The sequence below is a fragment of the Neovison vison genome, chromosome 9, assembly GCF_020171115.1.
Source record: "Neovison vison isolate M4711 chromosome 9, ASM_NN_V1, whole genome shotgun sequence".
Lineage (NCBI taxonomy): Eukaryota > Metazoa > Chordata > Mammalia > Carnivora > Mustelidae > Neogale > Neogale vison.
The window spans coordinates 49,792,284-49,811,571 of NC_058099.1; the positions used below are offsets into that span (position 1 = coordinate 49,792,284).

General features: G+C 43.4%; 1 protein-coding gene across 1 annotated transcript in view; it reads right to left on the reverse strand.

Annotated features, from left to right (window-relative positions):
* Window positions 1-2,743: 2,743 nt before the first annotated feature.
* Window positions 2,744-19,288, reverse strand: part of ADAMTSL1 (ADAMTS like 1) — a 390,585-nt gene continuing 374,040 nt past the window's right edge. The window contains exons 28-30 of the mRNA XM_044265608.1: window positions 7,520-7,629; window positions 6,554-6,774; window positions 2,744-5,269 (exon numbers count right to left, since the gene is read on the reverse strand). Coding sequence (XP_044121543.1) covers window positions 5,163-5,269; window positions 6,554-6,774; window positions 7,520-7,629 — 438 coding nt within the window. The 3' untranslated portion in view covers window positions 2,744-5,162. The remainder of the gene's footprint in view (window positions 5,270-6,553; window positions 6,775-7,519; window positions 7,630-19,288) is intronic.

The window sequence follows — 19,288 nt, forward strand, 5'->3', positions numbered from 1 at the left end:
GGATGGGTAGATTCATTGAGCATTCAATTCTGTACTGGTGAAGGCTTGTGTCCACACCAGTACTTTCTTCTTTGACAGTATGAGATACGGGTAGGTAACCTTCCCTTATTTAACTATTACTCCGTGTATACGGAGTCTGAATCCTGAAGTCTTTAAATCGTGGCTCGTTCACTGACCAAAATGAGGTACAGAGAGGGACCAAACCTAGGGGATATCACCTTATTTTGTTTCCTAATTTACCCTTCTTTGGGTAATTCACTTAACAGGTGGGTTGGGTTATTTCCAAGAGCTCTATCCTTCTCTTCAACCCACAATTCCCTTACCCTTTGTGGATGAATTTGCCTCTTTTGGCGAGACCCACCAATAGATTATCGAGCTTTAACTTGTCTCACTTTCGCTGAGAACCATTAAGAAAATTGGGTTATTTTCTTTGGATTTATTGGCAGGAGGAGGTGAGGGGATACTAGCATGCTGTTTGCGAGGAAGTATACCCCTTGGTAAGTGAGATATCCTTCATTTGAGCTTTTATATTACACATATGTTTGCTTTTGAATGAACAGTTCTCTGTGATTTTTAAGTAAATTGTAAGAAATGGTAGCTCTGTGTACATGTGGGTATTCTGAATTAAAATAGATCTGTACATTGGGATTACCAGACAATGCCTGTCCTGGGAAGTATTTCTGAAAGTGTGTGAATATTCTGGTGAGTCTTGGTTTACTAAGGCCTCTCCTATTTACGCAGTTGTGAATATTACACGGTTGTGTAGTGCTGAACTTGGCAGCAATGACTGATGTCCTTCTCAGTCAAAAACGGAAACATGGCGACAGTCTGGCAAAGCTGATGATGGGGATATGAAAGAGTACGAATGCTGCCATGCTTGGTCCCTCACCTCCCTTCTTCAGGGTCACCTGGGTGATAAGAATGGTTGACACCCGGGGCGCCTGGGTGGCTCAGTGGGTTAAGCCTCTGCCTTCGGCTCGGGTCATGATCTCAGGGTCCTGGGATCGAGTCCCACATCGGGCTCTCTGCTCAGCAGGGAGCCTGCTTCCCCCTCTTTCTCTGCCTGCCTCTCTGCCTACTTGTGATCTCTCTCTGTCAAATAAATAAATAAAATCTTAAAAAAAAAAAAAAAGAATGGTTGACACCCAGTGGATGCTTCAGTGACCCAATGTGCGATCACAGATTTCCTCAGTGCAAATGACCTAGTTTTCTCACAAAAACCCTCTCTTGTGAGACATCCTCTTTCTAAAGGTGAGGAAACTGAGGCCTGGATGAGCTTTGGCAGTTAGTGATCACTCTGGTCTGGCTGGGCCCCAGATTTTCTGGGCTCATCTTGTCAAAGGCCTGGAAACTTCAGAGGCCAGGCAAGGGGTCTTTGGTAGAAGGAATTCCAACCCTGGGACCGGCCTGTGGTTTAGATTCCAAACTTTTACACTGTGGTTGGTGGCATCCTTCTAGGAATCTCTCCTTTTTCCCTGCTGAGATCTGTGATTTTGGCTGGAAATTTTTCCACACGTTCTGTTTGTGCCTTTCCCACTATTCAAAACTTCCTGGGTTTTTGCTCTGGCATCTCTGACTCATTCTGCAACCTCCCCCTGCCCAGCTCCCCGCCCACCCCACCCTGGGGTCTCTGTAGGATATTATTTGGTTTCTGGCATGTGAGTATTTATAGTTCTAGCATTGGCTTTTACTTTAAAGTGAAACCTAAAAGTTCTTAGAAAATAACTGGAATTTCAGGAAGAGCTTTCTGGTTTATTTTTACATGGATTAACAGACTGTGATATGCTGCGTGAGTTGCTGGAAGACAGGCTGGAGTTGGGCTTTGAGGCTTGGGGGTCCTCTCAGGTGCCTCCCACCAAGGTCCTTGGGTAGCCATCCTCTGGGCCTGGGGACTGGCTGCCCGTTTGCAGGAGCAAGTTGATAAAACAAAACAAAACAAAAACAAAACTCCACGTGCACTTTGATTTTTCTCTTGTGCTTCCTACTGTAGCTTTATTTCTACTAAAATGTTTTACAAATTGGGAGCTTGGGGCCTTAGAATGCCATCAGAATAGATTTTAGGGGATGAGAAAGTGACAACTCCAGTAACATGTCCCACTGTCCTCAAGCAGCAGGGAAGAACGGTGCCCACGAAGGTGGCCAGGCGTGGTCTGCTCCTATGCACGGGAGCCGTTGCTGGCAGAGCGGGTGGGAAAATGGCTCTGGCTAAAAAGCCAGGCTTCTAGGAAGTTGATCCCTGTTTCACCCGCTGGTTGACCCCAGCCTTCTCTGGGCCTCTATCTACCTATATACAAAGGATGGTCGTAGGGCTCATGGGAGGATGACATGTAGTGATGATCTTTAAATGTCAGCTCCTACTAAGGGTGTCCATCCAGAATTTCAGCACATGGTTACATCAGACTGTGCACATCCCTGCACCCAAGTCTGCACCTGCCTCCAGAGATGTCCGGTCTTCTTTTGGAAGGTCCTGGGGCTCCCATCTTCCCACTGTGCAGGGCTGTAAATGAGAAGATTGTCAAGGACAGTACTAAGCCTGAATATGTGCATGTCCGCAGATGTAGCTCCTTTGGGTTGACTTACAGATTTGGCCCTTTGGGCACGGACCCCCAGCTTCCCAGGCAGAGCCGAAAACCACTAAGTCTTCCATGTCAGCCAAGTCCTCGTAAGTGGCTGGGAACCACCCTCACCCCCTGCGCAGAATAAGACAGGGAAGGCTGGGCTTAACAGAGACTCAGACGACCAGTTTTAAATAAATAAGCTGTATTATCTGTACAAAAAAAATATAAATACAGTTTTGTGTTTTAGAGGAGGAAGTGCCTCCTTCCACATTATTCAGCCGCTCTAATCACCTTGTGCTGCTGCTGAGTCACGATTCACAGAACAAACAGTAAATGTACATTCATCTCATGCAAGGAGCTCGCTACTTTCCACCCCAAACCTGGGTCCTCCAGGCTCGCTCTGAAACCCACTCCAGCTGCTGCAGCCTGACACGAGGCAAAGCTGGAGGACACCTGCCATTTAGGAAACGTAAATATCGGCCACTGGTTTTCCATAGCTTTTGAACTAGAAATCACCAACCACGTCAGTTAATAGTACGGAATTGGTCTTCTTCGTTCCGTGCGTAACTATTGAGTCACAAGTGAATCCCCTCCTACTGCCCTGTCATCCCATGTTAGCTTTACAATGAATTCTGTACACAGTGAATGGACCTGGAGTTAAACATCAGGTTCTATTAAAAATAGGAACAATACAATAATTACCACTGAGTAATTACAGGAATACAACCGCAGGAAGTTAATAAAAAGTCTGCCAAATACTTTGTTTTCTGGATGACAATGTACAATTATTAATATTGCACTTTTTTTATACAAGAAATCCTAATAAATATTCACAAAAGATATACAGACATAGAAAACATTCTCTTTTATTTTTAAATAAACAGGACGCTGATTTTTAGTAACATGATTTCTTAGAGCCCATCGTGGTGAGGAAGAAAGAGACCCACATTAATTGTCCATAGCTCCCCTGTGGAGAACACAGCTTAATATTGTCTTAAACCATTCCCCCCCCCCACTGCCCCATCTCTGACTTCCAGACACCCTGGTATCAGGGGTGGCCCTGGGGTCGAGTGGCATTTTGCGAGTCTGTATGTGGGGGGTGGGGTGGTTGATCTGAGGGTTGAGTGATGGTGGCCAACAGGGGGAGGTGGCCAAAGCCCCTCTGCTGAAAGCAATTTGCCAAATAGTCCCAGAATTTCAGGTTTGCCACAAGACTGTCTATAGCCATTTTAATGTAGCTGATGGGCATTTATGGAAGGGTGTTTGCTGCCTTGCTTATGAATTCCTAAAATGGGTGGTATTCATTTTCATAAGGTTTGTAGCATTTCATTGCGTCGGGTGAACAGGTTGAAAAGCCTTTGAGGACCCTCCTACAAGCTTTAGTTACCCTATGGCTTTGCTACCACACCCTGTCCCCCTGCCTCAAGCTGCTGTGTAAACCAGAGGGGAGTTCTCATCGTGCTCCTGGAACGGCCCGCACAAAGCCAGCTGTCCCACCCCATGTCCTGGCCAGCTCTGGAAGTGGCTCCCGTGACCTGGTGGGTCCTCTCTGACACACTGACCACAGTCCCTTAAGTGGAGCAGCATCGGCATCTAGGCAGAAAACCCAGACTATTCACGCCCAAAATGCCCTGGGCGCATGTCCACAGTTGATCCTGGGTTGGGGTGGTGGTGGTGTGGGACTTGTGATTGAGGCAGAGATGCCAGGGCTGTCCTGCCTGCAAAACCAGAGCCTGAGGTCCCACTAGCTTCTCTCCGGGTGTAGAGGCCGCCATGTTTGCTGAGATGGCACGGGGAGTGTGGACTCCCCTCCAATGCAAGAGGGAGGGTATGTGTCCTACTGCATGGCGTGGGCCCCCAGGGTCTGTGCCCTCTAGGAGTGCAGCAGAGTTCAGAGTGTCCCTTCCCTTCCCCTACCTGCACTGCCCCACTGAGGACCGTGCACAGGCTTCTTTTGGCTTCTGTACCCTTCCCCCTACTTTGTGTTTGGCCTCACGTGTGCTGTAGGCCCCCCGGATGGTCTCCTCCTGACTGCTGTGTATTGGTGCTTTGAGTTCTCACGGCTCCCCACCAGAAGTGCTGAGTTCTGGCCTGGGTTCTTCTGGACAGTGTCCTCCCCTTCTTGCTTGCTCTTCCCAAGGCAGAGGAGGACACAGAGCAGCAGCACACTCCTGGGGTGACAGCATGCTGCCAGGGGAGACACAGTTGGTGATCTGAAGTCCGTATCAAGGCTTTACAAATGCTGTCACCCTCCCCTCCCGTCTCTCATCTGCTCTTGGCCCTGACTCCGGGCTATCCTCAGGAGCTGTGCCGGCCTCTTCCAGGGTCTGTCTGGGACTCACGGTGGGGAAGGCGTTTGCTCTGTGACCTCCTTTAGACCCTTTTCCTGGTCTTGCCCCGACATCCTGTCCTCCAGCTAACTGAGAGAGAGGACATGCTGAGGTCCTCCTGTCTGGGGTGGGAGAGGAGGTCAGATGAGGGTGTGTGTGGTGGGGATGGGGAGAGGGCAATAAATAAATAAACAAAGAAAGCTTCAGTTCTCTCCAAGGTGGTGGCGTGAGTCCTCTGTGTGGCCAGGGTGGGGTTCCGCCCTGGGCCCCATCTTCACGCTTTGCCACAGGTCCCACAGCAGCGAGATTTGAACTGGCTGAGCTGGCAGAGTTTCAGCTGCTTCACCTTCTCGCAGTACCTGGTGGTGTCCCTGCATTCCACTGGGAAGGGGACAGAAGCAAGATGTGAAACAGAGCCCAAAGCCTGGGGCCCGGGGAGCTTGCTGGGGTCTGCCTTGGGCAGTGGGCTCCTGGGCAGGAAGGGCCACTGCTGTCTGGCACCTGGAGGCTCGTCCTGTGTTGGTGGAACTAGGTCACGTGCCTCCCAGGCTGCCCCCAGGGTGCCATGGTGGGCTGGCTGATGGGGGGGCCCTCTATTTCCTTACCCTGTCCATCTAAGCCTCTCTCCTCCTTCCCCTGACGGTGCCTGACCTGAGCACTGTGGCATGCTAGCTCTAAATGAGATGGACCTTAAATATTGGTGCTGATTTGGGGGGTGGACCTCTGTGACTAACACAGTCTGAACTACTTAGACTGAATGTTAGTATAAATGATGGTGAGCTCTTGGCTCACAGATGGGTCAGCGCCACCCAGAGAACAAAGATCACCTCTCCTTGGTGTATAAGCAAGGGGACAGTGTGCCCATGGGGCATCTGCCTCAGCTCTGGCAACCTGATGCTCGGAGAGGCCCCATTTGGGAGACACGTGCATGGCCACGTTCTAAAATTTCTTCTTCTTTGCCTCCTACTTTGTCTTCATCCCTTCCCCTTGTCCCACCTCCAGTTTGTTTCGGGTCCAGAGGAAGAAAGAATACCCAACTGGATACAAATGCCAATGTTGGGCAGAGGAGAATCCAAACTTGAGGAATGGGGGAGTGAAGGAGTATCCGATCTCGAGGGGTGGGGGCCCCTTGCAGTGGGCCCCCTTGGGGTGGGAGGGGGGAGGGGGCGTGGCTGCTTCTTGTTCTGCCGAAAGCAGAGTTTTGACGGGTGCAGGCCAGATGGGCAGGCAGCCCTTGGTGCGCTCTCCTTGCACGGACAATACTTTCTGTCTAGTAGCCTGGCCCCTTGGGGACGCCCTGTCTGCTTGTCCTCTCTGGGTACCCGCCAAGCTACTGCAGGTAAGCCGGAGGCCGATTTCATCTAGCACTGGGCCAGTAGCACCTGGCTTTGCACAGAGCCCCGATCCCCTGGCTTGGCTCGGTGCCCCGGGGGGCAGACTCGGCCAACTTTTGTGGCCCAGACATGAGTGCAAACATCCTTGCACACATCTTGGTTTGCTTTCAGGCACCCTTCTGAAAAGACCCAACTCTGGCCCCAGCTCACTGTCCCTGGGAAACCTGATTGTGGGCCCTAGGCTCAGGTTTGGTCCCCAGGCTTGCTCTTTGCCCCCCCCCCCAATGCCCTTTGGGGAATGGGCCGCAGGCTCTTTGGGGTTGGCACGTACTGTTTTCGCATGGGGTGATGTTGCAACGCTGCCAGTTGGCTGGCCGGGGCCCCCAGGAGCACAGGTGCTCGGGCACGGCCTTGTTGGTGCGGGCATGCACGCACTCCACGCGCCGGGCCTGGAAGCCGTAGTTGCCGCACGTTGCCGTGCACAAGCTCCACAGGCTGACCCTCCAGTGTACGCTGCAGGCGTCTGACCAGCAGTTCTGGGTGCTCACGGGCCTGTGGGAGGTGGGGGGCAGGGTTAGGGTCTGCGGCAGCAGGGGTGGGATCAGGGAAGTCTGGGCAGCCCTTCAGGCCTCTGGAGCTAGCAGAGGTGGGTTCTGATCTCTATTGGTGAGTGGTTGTAGGATCTCAAAAGGCCGTTGGCTCTCACTGGGCCTCGGGTACTCAGCTCTGTGAAGTCTGTATCACTGCATGGCCCAGGAATGAAGTCTCTCCAGGATTCGGGCTGATAGAGGAAGGGGCTAGGTGGGGATTGTAAGCCCTCACCCCAAGGGAACATCCACAGGCCCGTAGGACTGGGAGCAGGGATTGGATGGGGGAATGATTTTAGACCCAGAGACCAGCATCCTCATTTTAGCCTAACTTCTGTTGGGGGGCCAACAAACGTGAGGGGCTACTGGACCCCTTGAGGTCTGGTGACCCCCACGTGGGCCTCACTTCCTGCCCATCCGAGGGCTAGTGCAGATCTCCTGCAGCATCAGGCCAACCCCAGGGGAACAGCACCCTCTGTGCTCTTTCTCTCCAAAAGGAGAAGGCCAGCCTGGTCCATTAAGTAAGTGCAAGGCTGCCCCGGGGCCATCTATCTCTTGGGAGAACAGGGGCCCCGGGAGAGCGAGGTGAAAGGGCAGGGCGTCTGACCATGCGGACCATGGGATGCTGGAGGAGAAACGTCCTCCCAACACTGTCTTTCCATGCTGTTGACACAGGGCCTGGGGAATGGAGGTCCGCGGCTTTCTCCTACCTCGGAAGGGCGCTGCACTGCTCCGATGGTAAGGTGATGCCATCCCGTGTCTGGCAGAACACTTGTCTGTGTTGCACGGCTAGGTGAGGCCCGATGCAAGGCCCGTTGCACTGGGAAGCAGAAGAAGGTGACATGTATGTTAGCCAAGGTAAGGGTGGTGAGGGGGACACAGAATTCCTCAGCGCGTTTGTCTGGGGCCTTCCGATCATTTGTCTTGCCCTTCTTTGTGTCACCTAAAGGATGTTCACTGGCACGTTTTCTTTTCTTTGCGCCATGGCATTACTGGTTAGCTCTCCTGTGGTCAGTAAGCATTCTGTTAGCAAACGGCTAATGGTCGTGGAGAGCCAGTCAGAGGACGTGCGCTCCCTTCCCAGACGAACCACATCAAAGGGGTCTTGGCAGAAAGCACTAAGAACGTGGTGTGGTCAGCTTTCAGGCAGAAAGCCCTCCAGGGACCCCTTCAGTCCATGCGGCATTGTGGTTGGTTATTTTCTTGCTAAATTCATTCAGATTAGCCAGTCCCATCATTTCTTTGCTTTCTTCGGCTTCATTGTTTCCAGGTTAAACCCAGTGCGGCTGAACGGAAGTAGACTTAGGTATGTGTAGTCAATGCCTGCTCAGGGCCTCCTGCTGCGGGCTGCTCGCGGTGGCTAAGCTTCTCCCAGAGTCACCAGGGCCTGACCGTCACAGGAAACACCCCGCCTGCCTAATAGTGTCCTTATAAGCGCGACAGCAGCGGGCCCTTAGCCAGCGTCTGCTAAGGGGGTCGTAAGCCCTCACCCCAAGGGAACATCCACAGGCCAGTAGGACGGGGAGCAGGGACTGGATGGGAATGATTTTAGACCTGACAGGTCACTTTAGAAAAAAAGCTCTTGGGGGATCTTTGGACACCAAGGGTCCATGGGGGAGCTGTTCACCTTCAAAATGATAAGCAGAAATCTTTCACAAAATTTTTTTATTTTTGACCCCCTTCAACTACTATCTATTCTGTGTGTGTGTGTGTGTCTTAGATTCCACATGTAGGAGAAAGCATATGGTATGTATCTTCTTTCATTTAGCCTTATGCCCTCAAGATCCATCTGTGTTATCACAAATGGCAAGATTTCATTCTTTATGGTTGAATAATCTTCTATGATATATGTACATATATATATATGCATACATGAAATAGCATCCATGGTACATATCATCTCTATATACCACACTTATTCTATCCATTCATCCACTGATGGCCATGTAGATTGTGTGCATGTTTGTTTGTTATAAATAATGCAGTGAATATGGGGGTACATATGTCTTTTTGAGTTAGCATTTTCATTTTCTTTGGATAAATTCTACCCAGAAGTGGAATTGCTGGTTCATATGGCAGGTCTGTCGTCCATTTTTTGAGGAATAACCCTGCTGTTTTCCATAGTGACTGCATCAATTTATATTCCCACCAACAGTGTACAGGAGTTATCTTTTCTCCATATCCTTGCCAACAGCTGTTGTCTTTTTGATAATAACCATTTTAACAGATGTGAAGTAATAGCTCATTGTGGTTTTGATTTGCATTTTCTTGACAAGTAGTGATTATGTACTAAGATGCATTTTCATGTACCTGTTGGCCATCTATATATCTTTTGGGAAAAATATCTATCCAGATCTTCCACACATTAAAAAAATTTTTTTTTTTTTGCTATTGAGTTGCATGAATTCCTTATATAAAGATACACACACACACACACACACACACACAGATCTTAAAGGTTTTATTTATTTGAGAGAGAGAGAGCGTGAGTGAGGCAGCATGAAAGGGGAGAGGGTCTGAGGGAGAAGCAGACTCCTTGCTGAACTGGGAGCCCAATGCAGGACTTAATCCTGGGACTCTGGGATCATGACCTGAGCCGAAGGCAGTTGCTTAACCAACTGAGCCACCCAGGTCCCCCTCATTATTTATTTTGGATAGTAGCCCCTTATTAGATTTACGATTAGCAAATATTTTCTCCCATTCAGTAGCTTGCCTTTTCATTTTGTTGATGCTTTCCTTTGCTGTATAGAAGCTTTTAGTATGATGTTGTATTGCTTATTTTTGCTCTTGTAGTTTTTGCTTTTCATGTCAGATTAAAAAAAGAAAACCAGTAATGCTTATATCAAAGGACCTTATTACATTTTTTTTTTTTTTTGAGAGAGAAAGAGCACAAATGGGGGGTAGGGGCAGAGGGAGAGAGAGAGAGAATCTCAAGTAGGCTCCACGCTCAGTGTGAAGTCCAACACAGGGTTTGATCTCATGACACTGAGGTCATGACCTTAGCCGAAATCTGGAGTCAGATGCTTAACCGACTGAGCCACCCAGGTGCACCTGCTTATATTTTGTGATAAGAGTTTTATGGTTTCAGATGTTCAAGTCTTTAATCCATGAGTTAATTTTTGTGTATGGGGTAAGATTGTGGTTAGTTTTCCTTCTTTTGTATGTGGCTGCCTAGTTTTCCCAACCTCATTTTTTTTTTTTTAAAGATTTTATTTATTTATTTGACACAGAGAGAGAGAGATCACAGGTAGGCAGAGAGGCAGGCAGAGAGAAAGTGGGAAGCAGGCTCCCCGCTGAGCAGAAAGCCTGACATGGGGCTCGATCCCAGGACCCTGAGATCATGACCCGAGCCGAAGGCAGAGGCTTAACCCACCGAGCCACCCAGGTGCCCCCCAACCTCATTTATTAAAGAGACTGTCCTTTCCTTACCACATATTCTTCTGTCTTTGTAGAAAACTCGTTGACCATATATACAGGAGTTTAATTCTGGGTTTCTGTTTTGTGCAATTGATCAATGTCTGTTTTTATGCCAACACTGTATACTGTTTTGATTAGCTTTTTTTCTTTTTCATTTATTTGAGAGAGAGAGAGAGAGTACAAGATGGGAGAGGGTCAGAAGGAGAAGCAGACTCCCAGCTGGGCAGGGAGTCTGATGTGGGGCTTGATCCCAGGACTCTGGGATCATGACCTGAGCTGGACGGCCACTTAAACAACAGAGCCACCCAGGCCCCCCATTGCCTGTAGCTTTTTAATAGAATTTGAAATTAGGGATCATGGGCCCTCCAGCTTTTTTGTCTTAAGATTGTTTTGGCTATTTGTTTTGTTTTGTAGTTCCATAGAAATTTTAGGATTATTTGTTCTAGTTCTGTGAAAAATGCCATTGGAATTTTGATAGGGATTGCATTTCATCTGTATGTTGCTTTGGGCAATATGGACCTTCTATCAATATTCATTCTTCCAATCCATAAGCACAAAATATCTTTCCATTTATTTGTGTCATCTTCAATTCTTTCACAAATGTTTTCTAGTTTTCAATAATCACCTCCTTGGTTAAATGTATTCCTAGGTATATTTTTCATTTTGATGCAGTTGTAACTGGGATTGTTTTCTTCATTTCTCTTTGATAGTTTGGTGCTGATTTTTGTATGTTGATGTTGTATCCTGCAACTTACTGAATTTGCTTATTATAACAGGTTTTGATAGAGTCCTTAGGGTTTTCTATACACAGTAGCATGTCATTTTTACTTTTCCTTTTTTAATTTGGATGCCTTTTATTTCTTAATTGCTCTAGCTAGGACTTCTTATCCTATGTTAAAGATGGGGAGAGTGGGTGTCCTTCTCTTGTTTCTGATCTTGGAAGAAAGGTTTTCAGCTTTGTACCATTGAGGAAGATGTTAGCTGTGGACTTGTCATATATGGCCTTTATTACGCTGATGTACATTCCCCTTTTACATTTTTTCCCCCTCCAATGAACTTAAAAATTTTTTTAAAAAATCAGAATACAATGTATTATTAGCCCCAGGGGTACAGGTCTGTGAATCGCCAGGTTTACACACTTCACAGCACTCATCATATCTCATACCCTACCCAATGTCCATAACCCAGCTACCCTCTCCCTCCTCCCTCCCCCCGGCAAACCTCAGTTTGTTTTGTGAGATTAAGAGTCTCTTATGGTTTGTCTCCTTCCCCATCCCATCTTGTTTCATTTATTCTTTTCCTACCCCCAAGCCTCCCATGTTGCCTCTCAACTTCCTCATATCAGGGAGATCATATAATTGTCTTTCTCTGATTTATTTTACTAAGCATAATACCCTCTAGTTCCCTTTTACCTACTTTTTAAAGGTTTTTTTTTTTAATCATGAATGGGTACTGAATTTTGTCAGATGGCTTTTTTGCATCTATTGAGATATGATTTTTATCCTTCGTTTTGTTGAACATGGTGTATGTATCACATTGCCAATTTGTGGATGTTGAACTATCCTTGCATCTGAGGTAAACTGCATTTGCTCAAACTGTAGGATTCTTTTCATATATTTTTGAATTTAGCTGGTGAAAATTTTTCTGGGGTCGTTGTATCTATGTTCAGCAGGGATATTGGAGTGTAATTTACTTGTGCCTGGCTTTCAGTTAATGTTCTTAAGGTTCATTTCTATTGTAGCATGTATAGAATTTCAATCCTTTTAAAGGCTGGATAATACTCTATTGTAAGTATATACTACATCTGTTTATCCAACCATCTGTCAATGGATTTTTGGTTGTTTGCGCCTTTAGGCTATTGTGATGCTACTTGTGAACATTAGTGTACATATATTTGTACAAATATATTTGTTCAAATACTTGCTTTCAGTAGTTTTGAGTGTACACCTAGTAGTGGAATTACTGGATCTTATGGAATTCTATGTTCAGTATTTTGAGAAACTGCTATACTGGTTTCTACAGTAGCTGTACCATTTTACATTACCACCAGTAGTGCATAAAAGTTCCAATTTTTCCACATTTCCACCAACGCTTATTTAATTTTACTTTTAAAAATAATGAAGTGGCATCTCATTATAGTTTTAATTTGCATTTCTCTAATTGCTAGTGATGTTGAACATCTTTTTATGTGTATATTGTCCATTTGTACGTCTTCTTTGGAGAAATGTTTATTCTAGGTTTTGTGTTTTGTTGTTAAGTTGTAGTTTTTTATATTTTGGATATTAATCCTTCATCAGATTTATGATTTGTAAGTATTTTCTCACATTCTGTGGGGATAGTGTCCTTTGATGAAGACAAGCTTTCAATTTTGATGACATCCAGTTTATCCAATTTTTACTTAATTGTGCTTTTTGTCTCCTTTCAAAAAAAAACATTGCCAAGCCAGTATTATGAAGCTTCTTCCCTATGTTTCTTTTTAGAGTTTATACTTTTTTTTTTTTTTTAAGTGACATTATTTTTTTTTTCCCCCAATTTATTTATTTTCAGAAAAACATTATTCATTATTTTTTCACCACACCCAGTGCTCCATGCAAGCTGTGCCCTCTATAATACCCACCACCTGGTACCCCAACCTCCCACCCCCCCGCCACTTCAAACCCTTCAGACTGTTTTTCAGAGTCCATAGTCTCTCATGGTTCACCTCCCCTTCCAATTTACCCAAATTCCGTACTACTCTCTAACGTCCCTTGTCCTCCATGCTATTGGTTATGCTCCACAAATGAGTGAAACCATATGATAATTGACTCTCTCTGCTTGACTGATTTCACTCAGCATAATACTTTTAACCCTAACATTTAAGTCTTTGATCCATTTCAAGTTAATTTTGGCACATAATTAAAATAAGGATCCAACTTTCTTCTCTAGCATGTATTTACCCGGTTTTCTCAGCGCCATTTGTTGAAAAGCTGTATTTTTCCTCATTGAATGATCCTGGCACACTTCATCTGATCATATATACAAAAGTTTATTTCTGGGCTCTCTATTCCATTCCCTTGCACTGTATGCCAGAACTGTTTTGATTACTGTAGCTTTGTAGTAAGTTTGGTATCAGGAAGTGTGAAGCCTCTTACTTTGTTCTTTTTCAAGAATTTTTTTTTTTTTTTTTTGATATTCAGAGTCTCTTGATACTCCATCTGAATTTTTGGTTGGATTTTCTTATTTCTGCATAAAGTTCTTGGGATTTTGAATCTCTGGATCAATTTGAGCTATACTGACATCTTAATAAGTTTTCTAATCCATGAACACAGGATGTCCTTTCGTTTCTTTTGGTCATCTTTAATTTCTTTTAGTAATGTTTTGTAGTTTTCAGTGTACAAGTCTTTCACCTCCTTGGTTAAGTTTATGAGTAGAATGCTGTTCTTTTTTGTTTCTGGCACTTTAGAGCTAAGTTTATTTTTTAAATTTTGGTTAGTTGACATACAGTTCAACATTGGTTTCAGGAGTAGAGTTCAGTGGTTCATCATAACCGCCCAGTCCTTATCCAAACAAATACCCTCCTTAATACCTATCGTCCATCTATCCCATTCCCCAAACACCTCCTTCCATCAACCCTGTTTTCTATAGTTAAGAGTCTCTCATGATTTGTTCCCCCCCTTTTGTTCCCCCTCCTGAATGTTCACCTCTTTTGTTTCTTAAATTCCATATATGATGAAACTGTATGGTATTTGTCTTTCTCTGATTAACTTATTTTACTGAGCATAATATATTCTAGTTCTGTCCATGTTGTTGCAAATAGCGACATTTCATTTTGATGGCTGAGTAGTATGATTTTCTTAATTTCCTGAAGTACAAAATATATAACTTGAAATATATGTTGTATATATATTATATATATTATATATAAAATATATAAGAAATACATAATTTTAGATCATAATTCATGTATAGATATGCAACTTATTTCTATTGATTTTTGTATCTTACAACTTTGTTGAGTTCATTTATTAGCTCCAAGAGATTTCTTCTGGTGTTGGTATTGAGATTTTTAGGGTTTTTACAGAAGAGATTGTGTCATCTATAACAGAGATAATTTCACTTCTTTTCTAACTTGGGTGGCTTTTCTTTCTTTTTCTTGCCTAATCACTCTGAACTTCAAATACTATGTTGAATGGAAGTGGTGAACATTGCATTCTTGTCTTCTTCCTCATCTTAATAGGGAAAGTTTTTAGTCTTCGCTACTGACTATGATAGCTATGGGTTTTTTTAGTGTGGGTTTTTCATCTATGGTGTTTATTATTATTATTTTAAAAGATTTTCTTTATTTGACAGAGACACAGAGAGAGAGGAAACGCAAGCAGAGAGAGTGGAAGAAGGGAGAAGCAGACTTCCTGCCGGGCAGGGGCAGGGAGCCCAATGTGGGGCTCAATCCCAGAACCCTAGGATTAGGACTGGAACCTAAGGCAGACGCTTAATGACTGAGCCACCCAGGTGTCCCTATGGTGTTTATTATTTTGAGGTAGTTTCTTTTTATTACTAGTTTTTTGAGTTTTTATCACAAAAGAATTTTGAATTTCATCAAAGGCTTTCTCTGTACTGTCATTTGCAAATATCTTCTCCCATTCTGTGGGTTGCCTCTTTGTTTTTTTGACTGTTTCCTTTGCTGTGCAGAAGCCTCCATCAGAAAGGATGAATACCCAACTTTAGTAGCAACATGGACGGGACTGGAAGAGATTATGCTGAGTGAAATAAGTCAAGCAGAGAGAGTCAATTATCATATGGTTTCACTTATTTGTGGAGCATAACAAATAGCATGGAGGACAAGGGGCGTTAGAGAGGAGTAGGGAATTTGGGTAAATTGGAAGGGGAGGTGAACCATGAGAGACTATGGACTCTGAAAAACAGTCTGAGGGGTTTGAAGTGGCGGGGGGGGGTGGGAGGTTGGGGTACCAGGTGGTGGGTATTATAGAGGGCACGGCTTGCATGGAGCACTGGGTGTGGTGAAAAAATAATGAATACTGTTTTTCTGAAAATAAATAAATTGGGAAAAAAAAAGGGCTTTCTCTGCATCCGTTGAGATCATGTGTTTTTTTTTCCTTTTATCATTTTAATATGGTATAATGGTATTATCATGGTTATTATATGTTGAACCATCCTTATATTACAAGAATAAATCCTACCTGAAGGTTTGTAATCCTTTTAATATGCCCCATATTTCATTTCCTATTGTTAGTTTTCTTGTATTGTCTTCCTCTGGCTTTGGTATCAGGGTAATCCTGGCCTCACAGAACCAGTTAGGGAGTGTTAGTACTCCTTCCCTTTCAATTTTTAGGAGGGATAGATGTAGGCATAAATTCTTAAATATTAGGTAGAATTCACCAGTGAGGACATCTGGGCTTTTCTTACCAATTGGATTTCCCTATTAGTTACAGGTCTATGTGTATTTTTACTTCCTTACAATGTGGTCTTATTCTGTGTGTTTCTAGGAAATTGTCTGTTGCATCTAGGGTATTCAGTTTGTTGGTGTACCACTGTTCATAGTACTAATGTATTACCACTTTTATTTCAGATTTTAATAATTTGAATTTTCTGTTTTTTTTTTTTTCCCCTTAATGTAGCTAAAAGTTGGTTCATCTTGTAAATCTTGTAAATCTTCTGGAAAAACCAACAACCAGAAGTTAGGTTGTTTTTGGAAGTCATTCTTTTTTAATGTAAGCATTTATAAATACATTCTTTTTCTCTGAGCTCTGTGTCCTCTGCATCCTGCATTTTCACTTGTTTCAAGGTATTTTCCCAATATTTGTGAATTTTTCCCAATATTTGTGAATTTTTCTTCTTAAATAACAGTTGAAAAAACATCTCTCCCAGTTTTTGTACACAGACTCTGTGCCTGGGCACTCCTTCATTGATTAGCTGGGTGTGCTCTGAGCCTAGGCATCAGCCTACAATGAAAGCTTAGGATATGTTCAGGTCTTTACTGTGATCGTGTGTCTTGCCTGGGCCTTGCATGTAGTTTTCTTAACATGGCTCCTTTCTAATGTCTTTATTTCCTAAGGCATCTCACCCCATGTCCTCAGGGCCTTTGGTGGTCTATTTCATGTCTTTATAATTTCTTGGCCCAGGTGTCTGCAGGTCTGTAGTCCCCCTCAGCTTTCATAAGCAGTGGCTGCCTCCCCACCGCTTGAGATCTTAATTGATAAGAGACCCTTCCTTTAGGTGGTTCCCCGCTAGGTTAGAACACTGCAGATAGGCTTTTCTGTACTCCTTATGGATCGAGGGAGGGAAATGAACTGCTGATGCCTCTGGGCTGAGATTGTGCCATGCTGAGGAGAGGGTGGGGAAGGATGAATGAGAATGCCATATAATTTCCTGCTTTTTTGAAGGTAGATTTTAATTTCAGCGTTTGCTTGGTTATTATGGGCTTTTACTCCTCTAGGGTAATTTCAGCCAGTTTCTGGTTGGTTTTTAATGTTTTTATGGGGGAATGGGAACTTAGGGCTACCTAGTACATCTAATCATTTTGCTAATTAATGTTCCTTGACTACAACTGGAAATTACTCACTGCTGATTTGACTTGTGCCTATTGACATGCTGAAACTGCTCTTCACAGGTTGCCAGTAACTGTCACTCAAGTTTCCTTGAGTACCAGATAATGTTTACCTTTTCTTGTTTGTTCTTTCTGATCCATTTTGATACCCAGATCCTTCCTTCCCTTCTGGAAACTCCTTTGTTACTTTTTGTGAATATATTTTTTTTCTACTCATTAAATTATCTTTTCCCCGCTCCTGTTTCTGCCCATTAATTAGTGTTCCCAAAGGTTCTAGCCTGTGCCTTTCTTCATCTCCTGCTTTCCCTCCTCTTGGGTTATACTACCCTTTTATGGGCCAGATCTACATCCAACTTCTGAGTGAAAATATCTAATTGGATATTACACAGATATATTAAACATGTTCAAAACAATTTCTTACCCAATTCACCCTCTTATTTCTGTTTTCCTACCTAGTTGTTCAGTCCATTTATACATGTGTCCGCTTCCTCCTCCTCTGTGATATCCAAGCTCTACTGAAGTCATGGGTCTCATACTTTCATAGAATCTCTTCTATGAGATCTCTCCAGTTCCATTGCCTTCATTGCTATTAGCACCATTTCTCCAGTAGATTCAGTCTCTTTTCTCCAGTCTTGTCATTTCTCAATACTATGTTGCTAAATATATAATCTTTTAAAAGCCAACCCGGTGGCATTCATAATAAAATCTAAACTCCTAGAGCATACAAGATGACTCATGATCTGGCACCTGTTGTTGAGCCATGTTTCTATTTCAAACGTTCTGGGGCTGCTTTTAGTTTCAATACATGCTTGAATGGAACACATTCCCCACCCAAGACAGGTGCCTCATAAATGTATGTCGGGTTAAAAGAAGAAAGTTGAAGTATTACGTAAAGCCATGATGTTACAGCTGAGAAAATGGTCTTAGTTCTAGACTTTAAAGAGGTAGGCAAATGAAAGAATAGATATTTGCATGACACTATTCTGAAAGGATTTTCTTGTCAGAGACAATTACCATTTTCATTCTCACACGAGTGGAAGGTGGAGGTTTGAAGGACATCCATAGCTTGAAGCACATCCCAACTCTATCACCAATAGGAAAATATCAACAGGATTGTGAGATCAAGCAGTCCCTTCTAACTTGTAATAATTCAAGTCTTGCTACTCTTCAAAGGGTGGTCCTTGGACCCATAACATTGGCATCACCTTAAAGCTTTTAGAAATCCAGCATGGATGAACGAAGATAGATCAACACTGTGAGAAACTTCAAAAAGAGATAGAAGTGAAAGAGCTGAAGAACACAGTAAGTAAAACTGATAAATATACTAGAGGGTTTCAACAACACACTAGATGAAGCAGAAGGACCAGTCACTTCAAAAACAGGCAGTGGAACTCATTCAATCAGAGGAGCAAAAAGAATGAAATAACTGCGAAGACAGTTTACAGGACTTACGGGACAACAGCACATGAACCAATATTTCCATCACAGAGGATAAAGAAGGAGCAGAGAGAAAAAGGAGAAGAAAACTTAAAGAAATCTAACCTGGGGAAAGAAGAAAGGAACCAGATAATCAGAGCCAGGAAACCCCAAGAATTCCAAAGAAGATGAATCTAAAGAGACCCACACTAAGACCCATTATAATTAATATGTCAAAAGTTAAAGATAAGGAGACTATTAAAAATAGTAAGAAAAAGACCCCAACAAGCATATCAGAGAACTCTGATAAGACTAACAGCAAATTTATTTAAAAAAAAATTTTTTTTTTTTTAAGCAAAAACATTGACATATACTGTGTCAGTGTCTTCTGACCTGCAACTGGCAGAAAGAAAAAACTTCCAACCAGGAATACTCTACCTAGCAAAGTTATTTTTTCAGACAGACAAAAGCTAAAGGAATTCACCATCAATCAGCCTTAAAACAAATGTTAAAAGAGGATATATTTCATAAAAACATCTTCAGTAGCAAAAAAAAAAAAAAAACCACCTCACAAGATGTTCAAATTTAAACATTTACATAAAAAAGAACAAAAAATATCAAAGGGTCAGCTTCATGCTAAAAACACAGGGCACTAGTAACTGAAAACATGAAAGTAAAAACTCACTGGTAAAGGTAAATACACAGAAAAAGTAGTGGATTGGTACTTAAACCTAGATGAAGTATAAAAGACAAAAGTAGTAAAAATAACTCAAACTGCAATAATTAGTTAAAAATATTAAAATATCCCATGAAAAACAAAATGGGGAGAGAATAAAAAGAGCTTTAGAATGGAATCAAACTTAAGTTGTTATGAACTTAAAGATTGCTATAGATAAGCTGCTATATGTATACCTCATGGTAACCCCAAAACAAAAGCCTGTGGTGGATACACAAAAAGTAAATCTAAGCATATCAATAAAGTCATCAAACCACAAAGGAAGAAAGGAAGAGATAGGAACTATAAAAAAGCAGTAAGTACAAACATACCAATTATGTTAACTGTGAATCTGTTATAAATGCTCTAATTAAAACAGCGTGATTT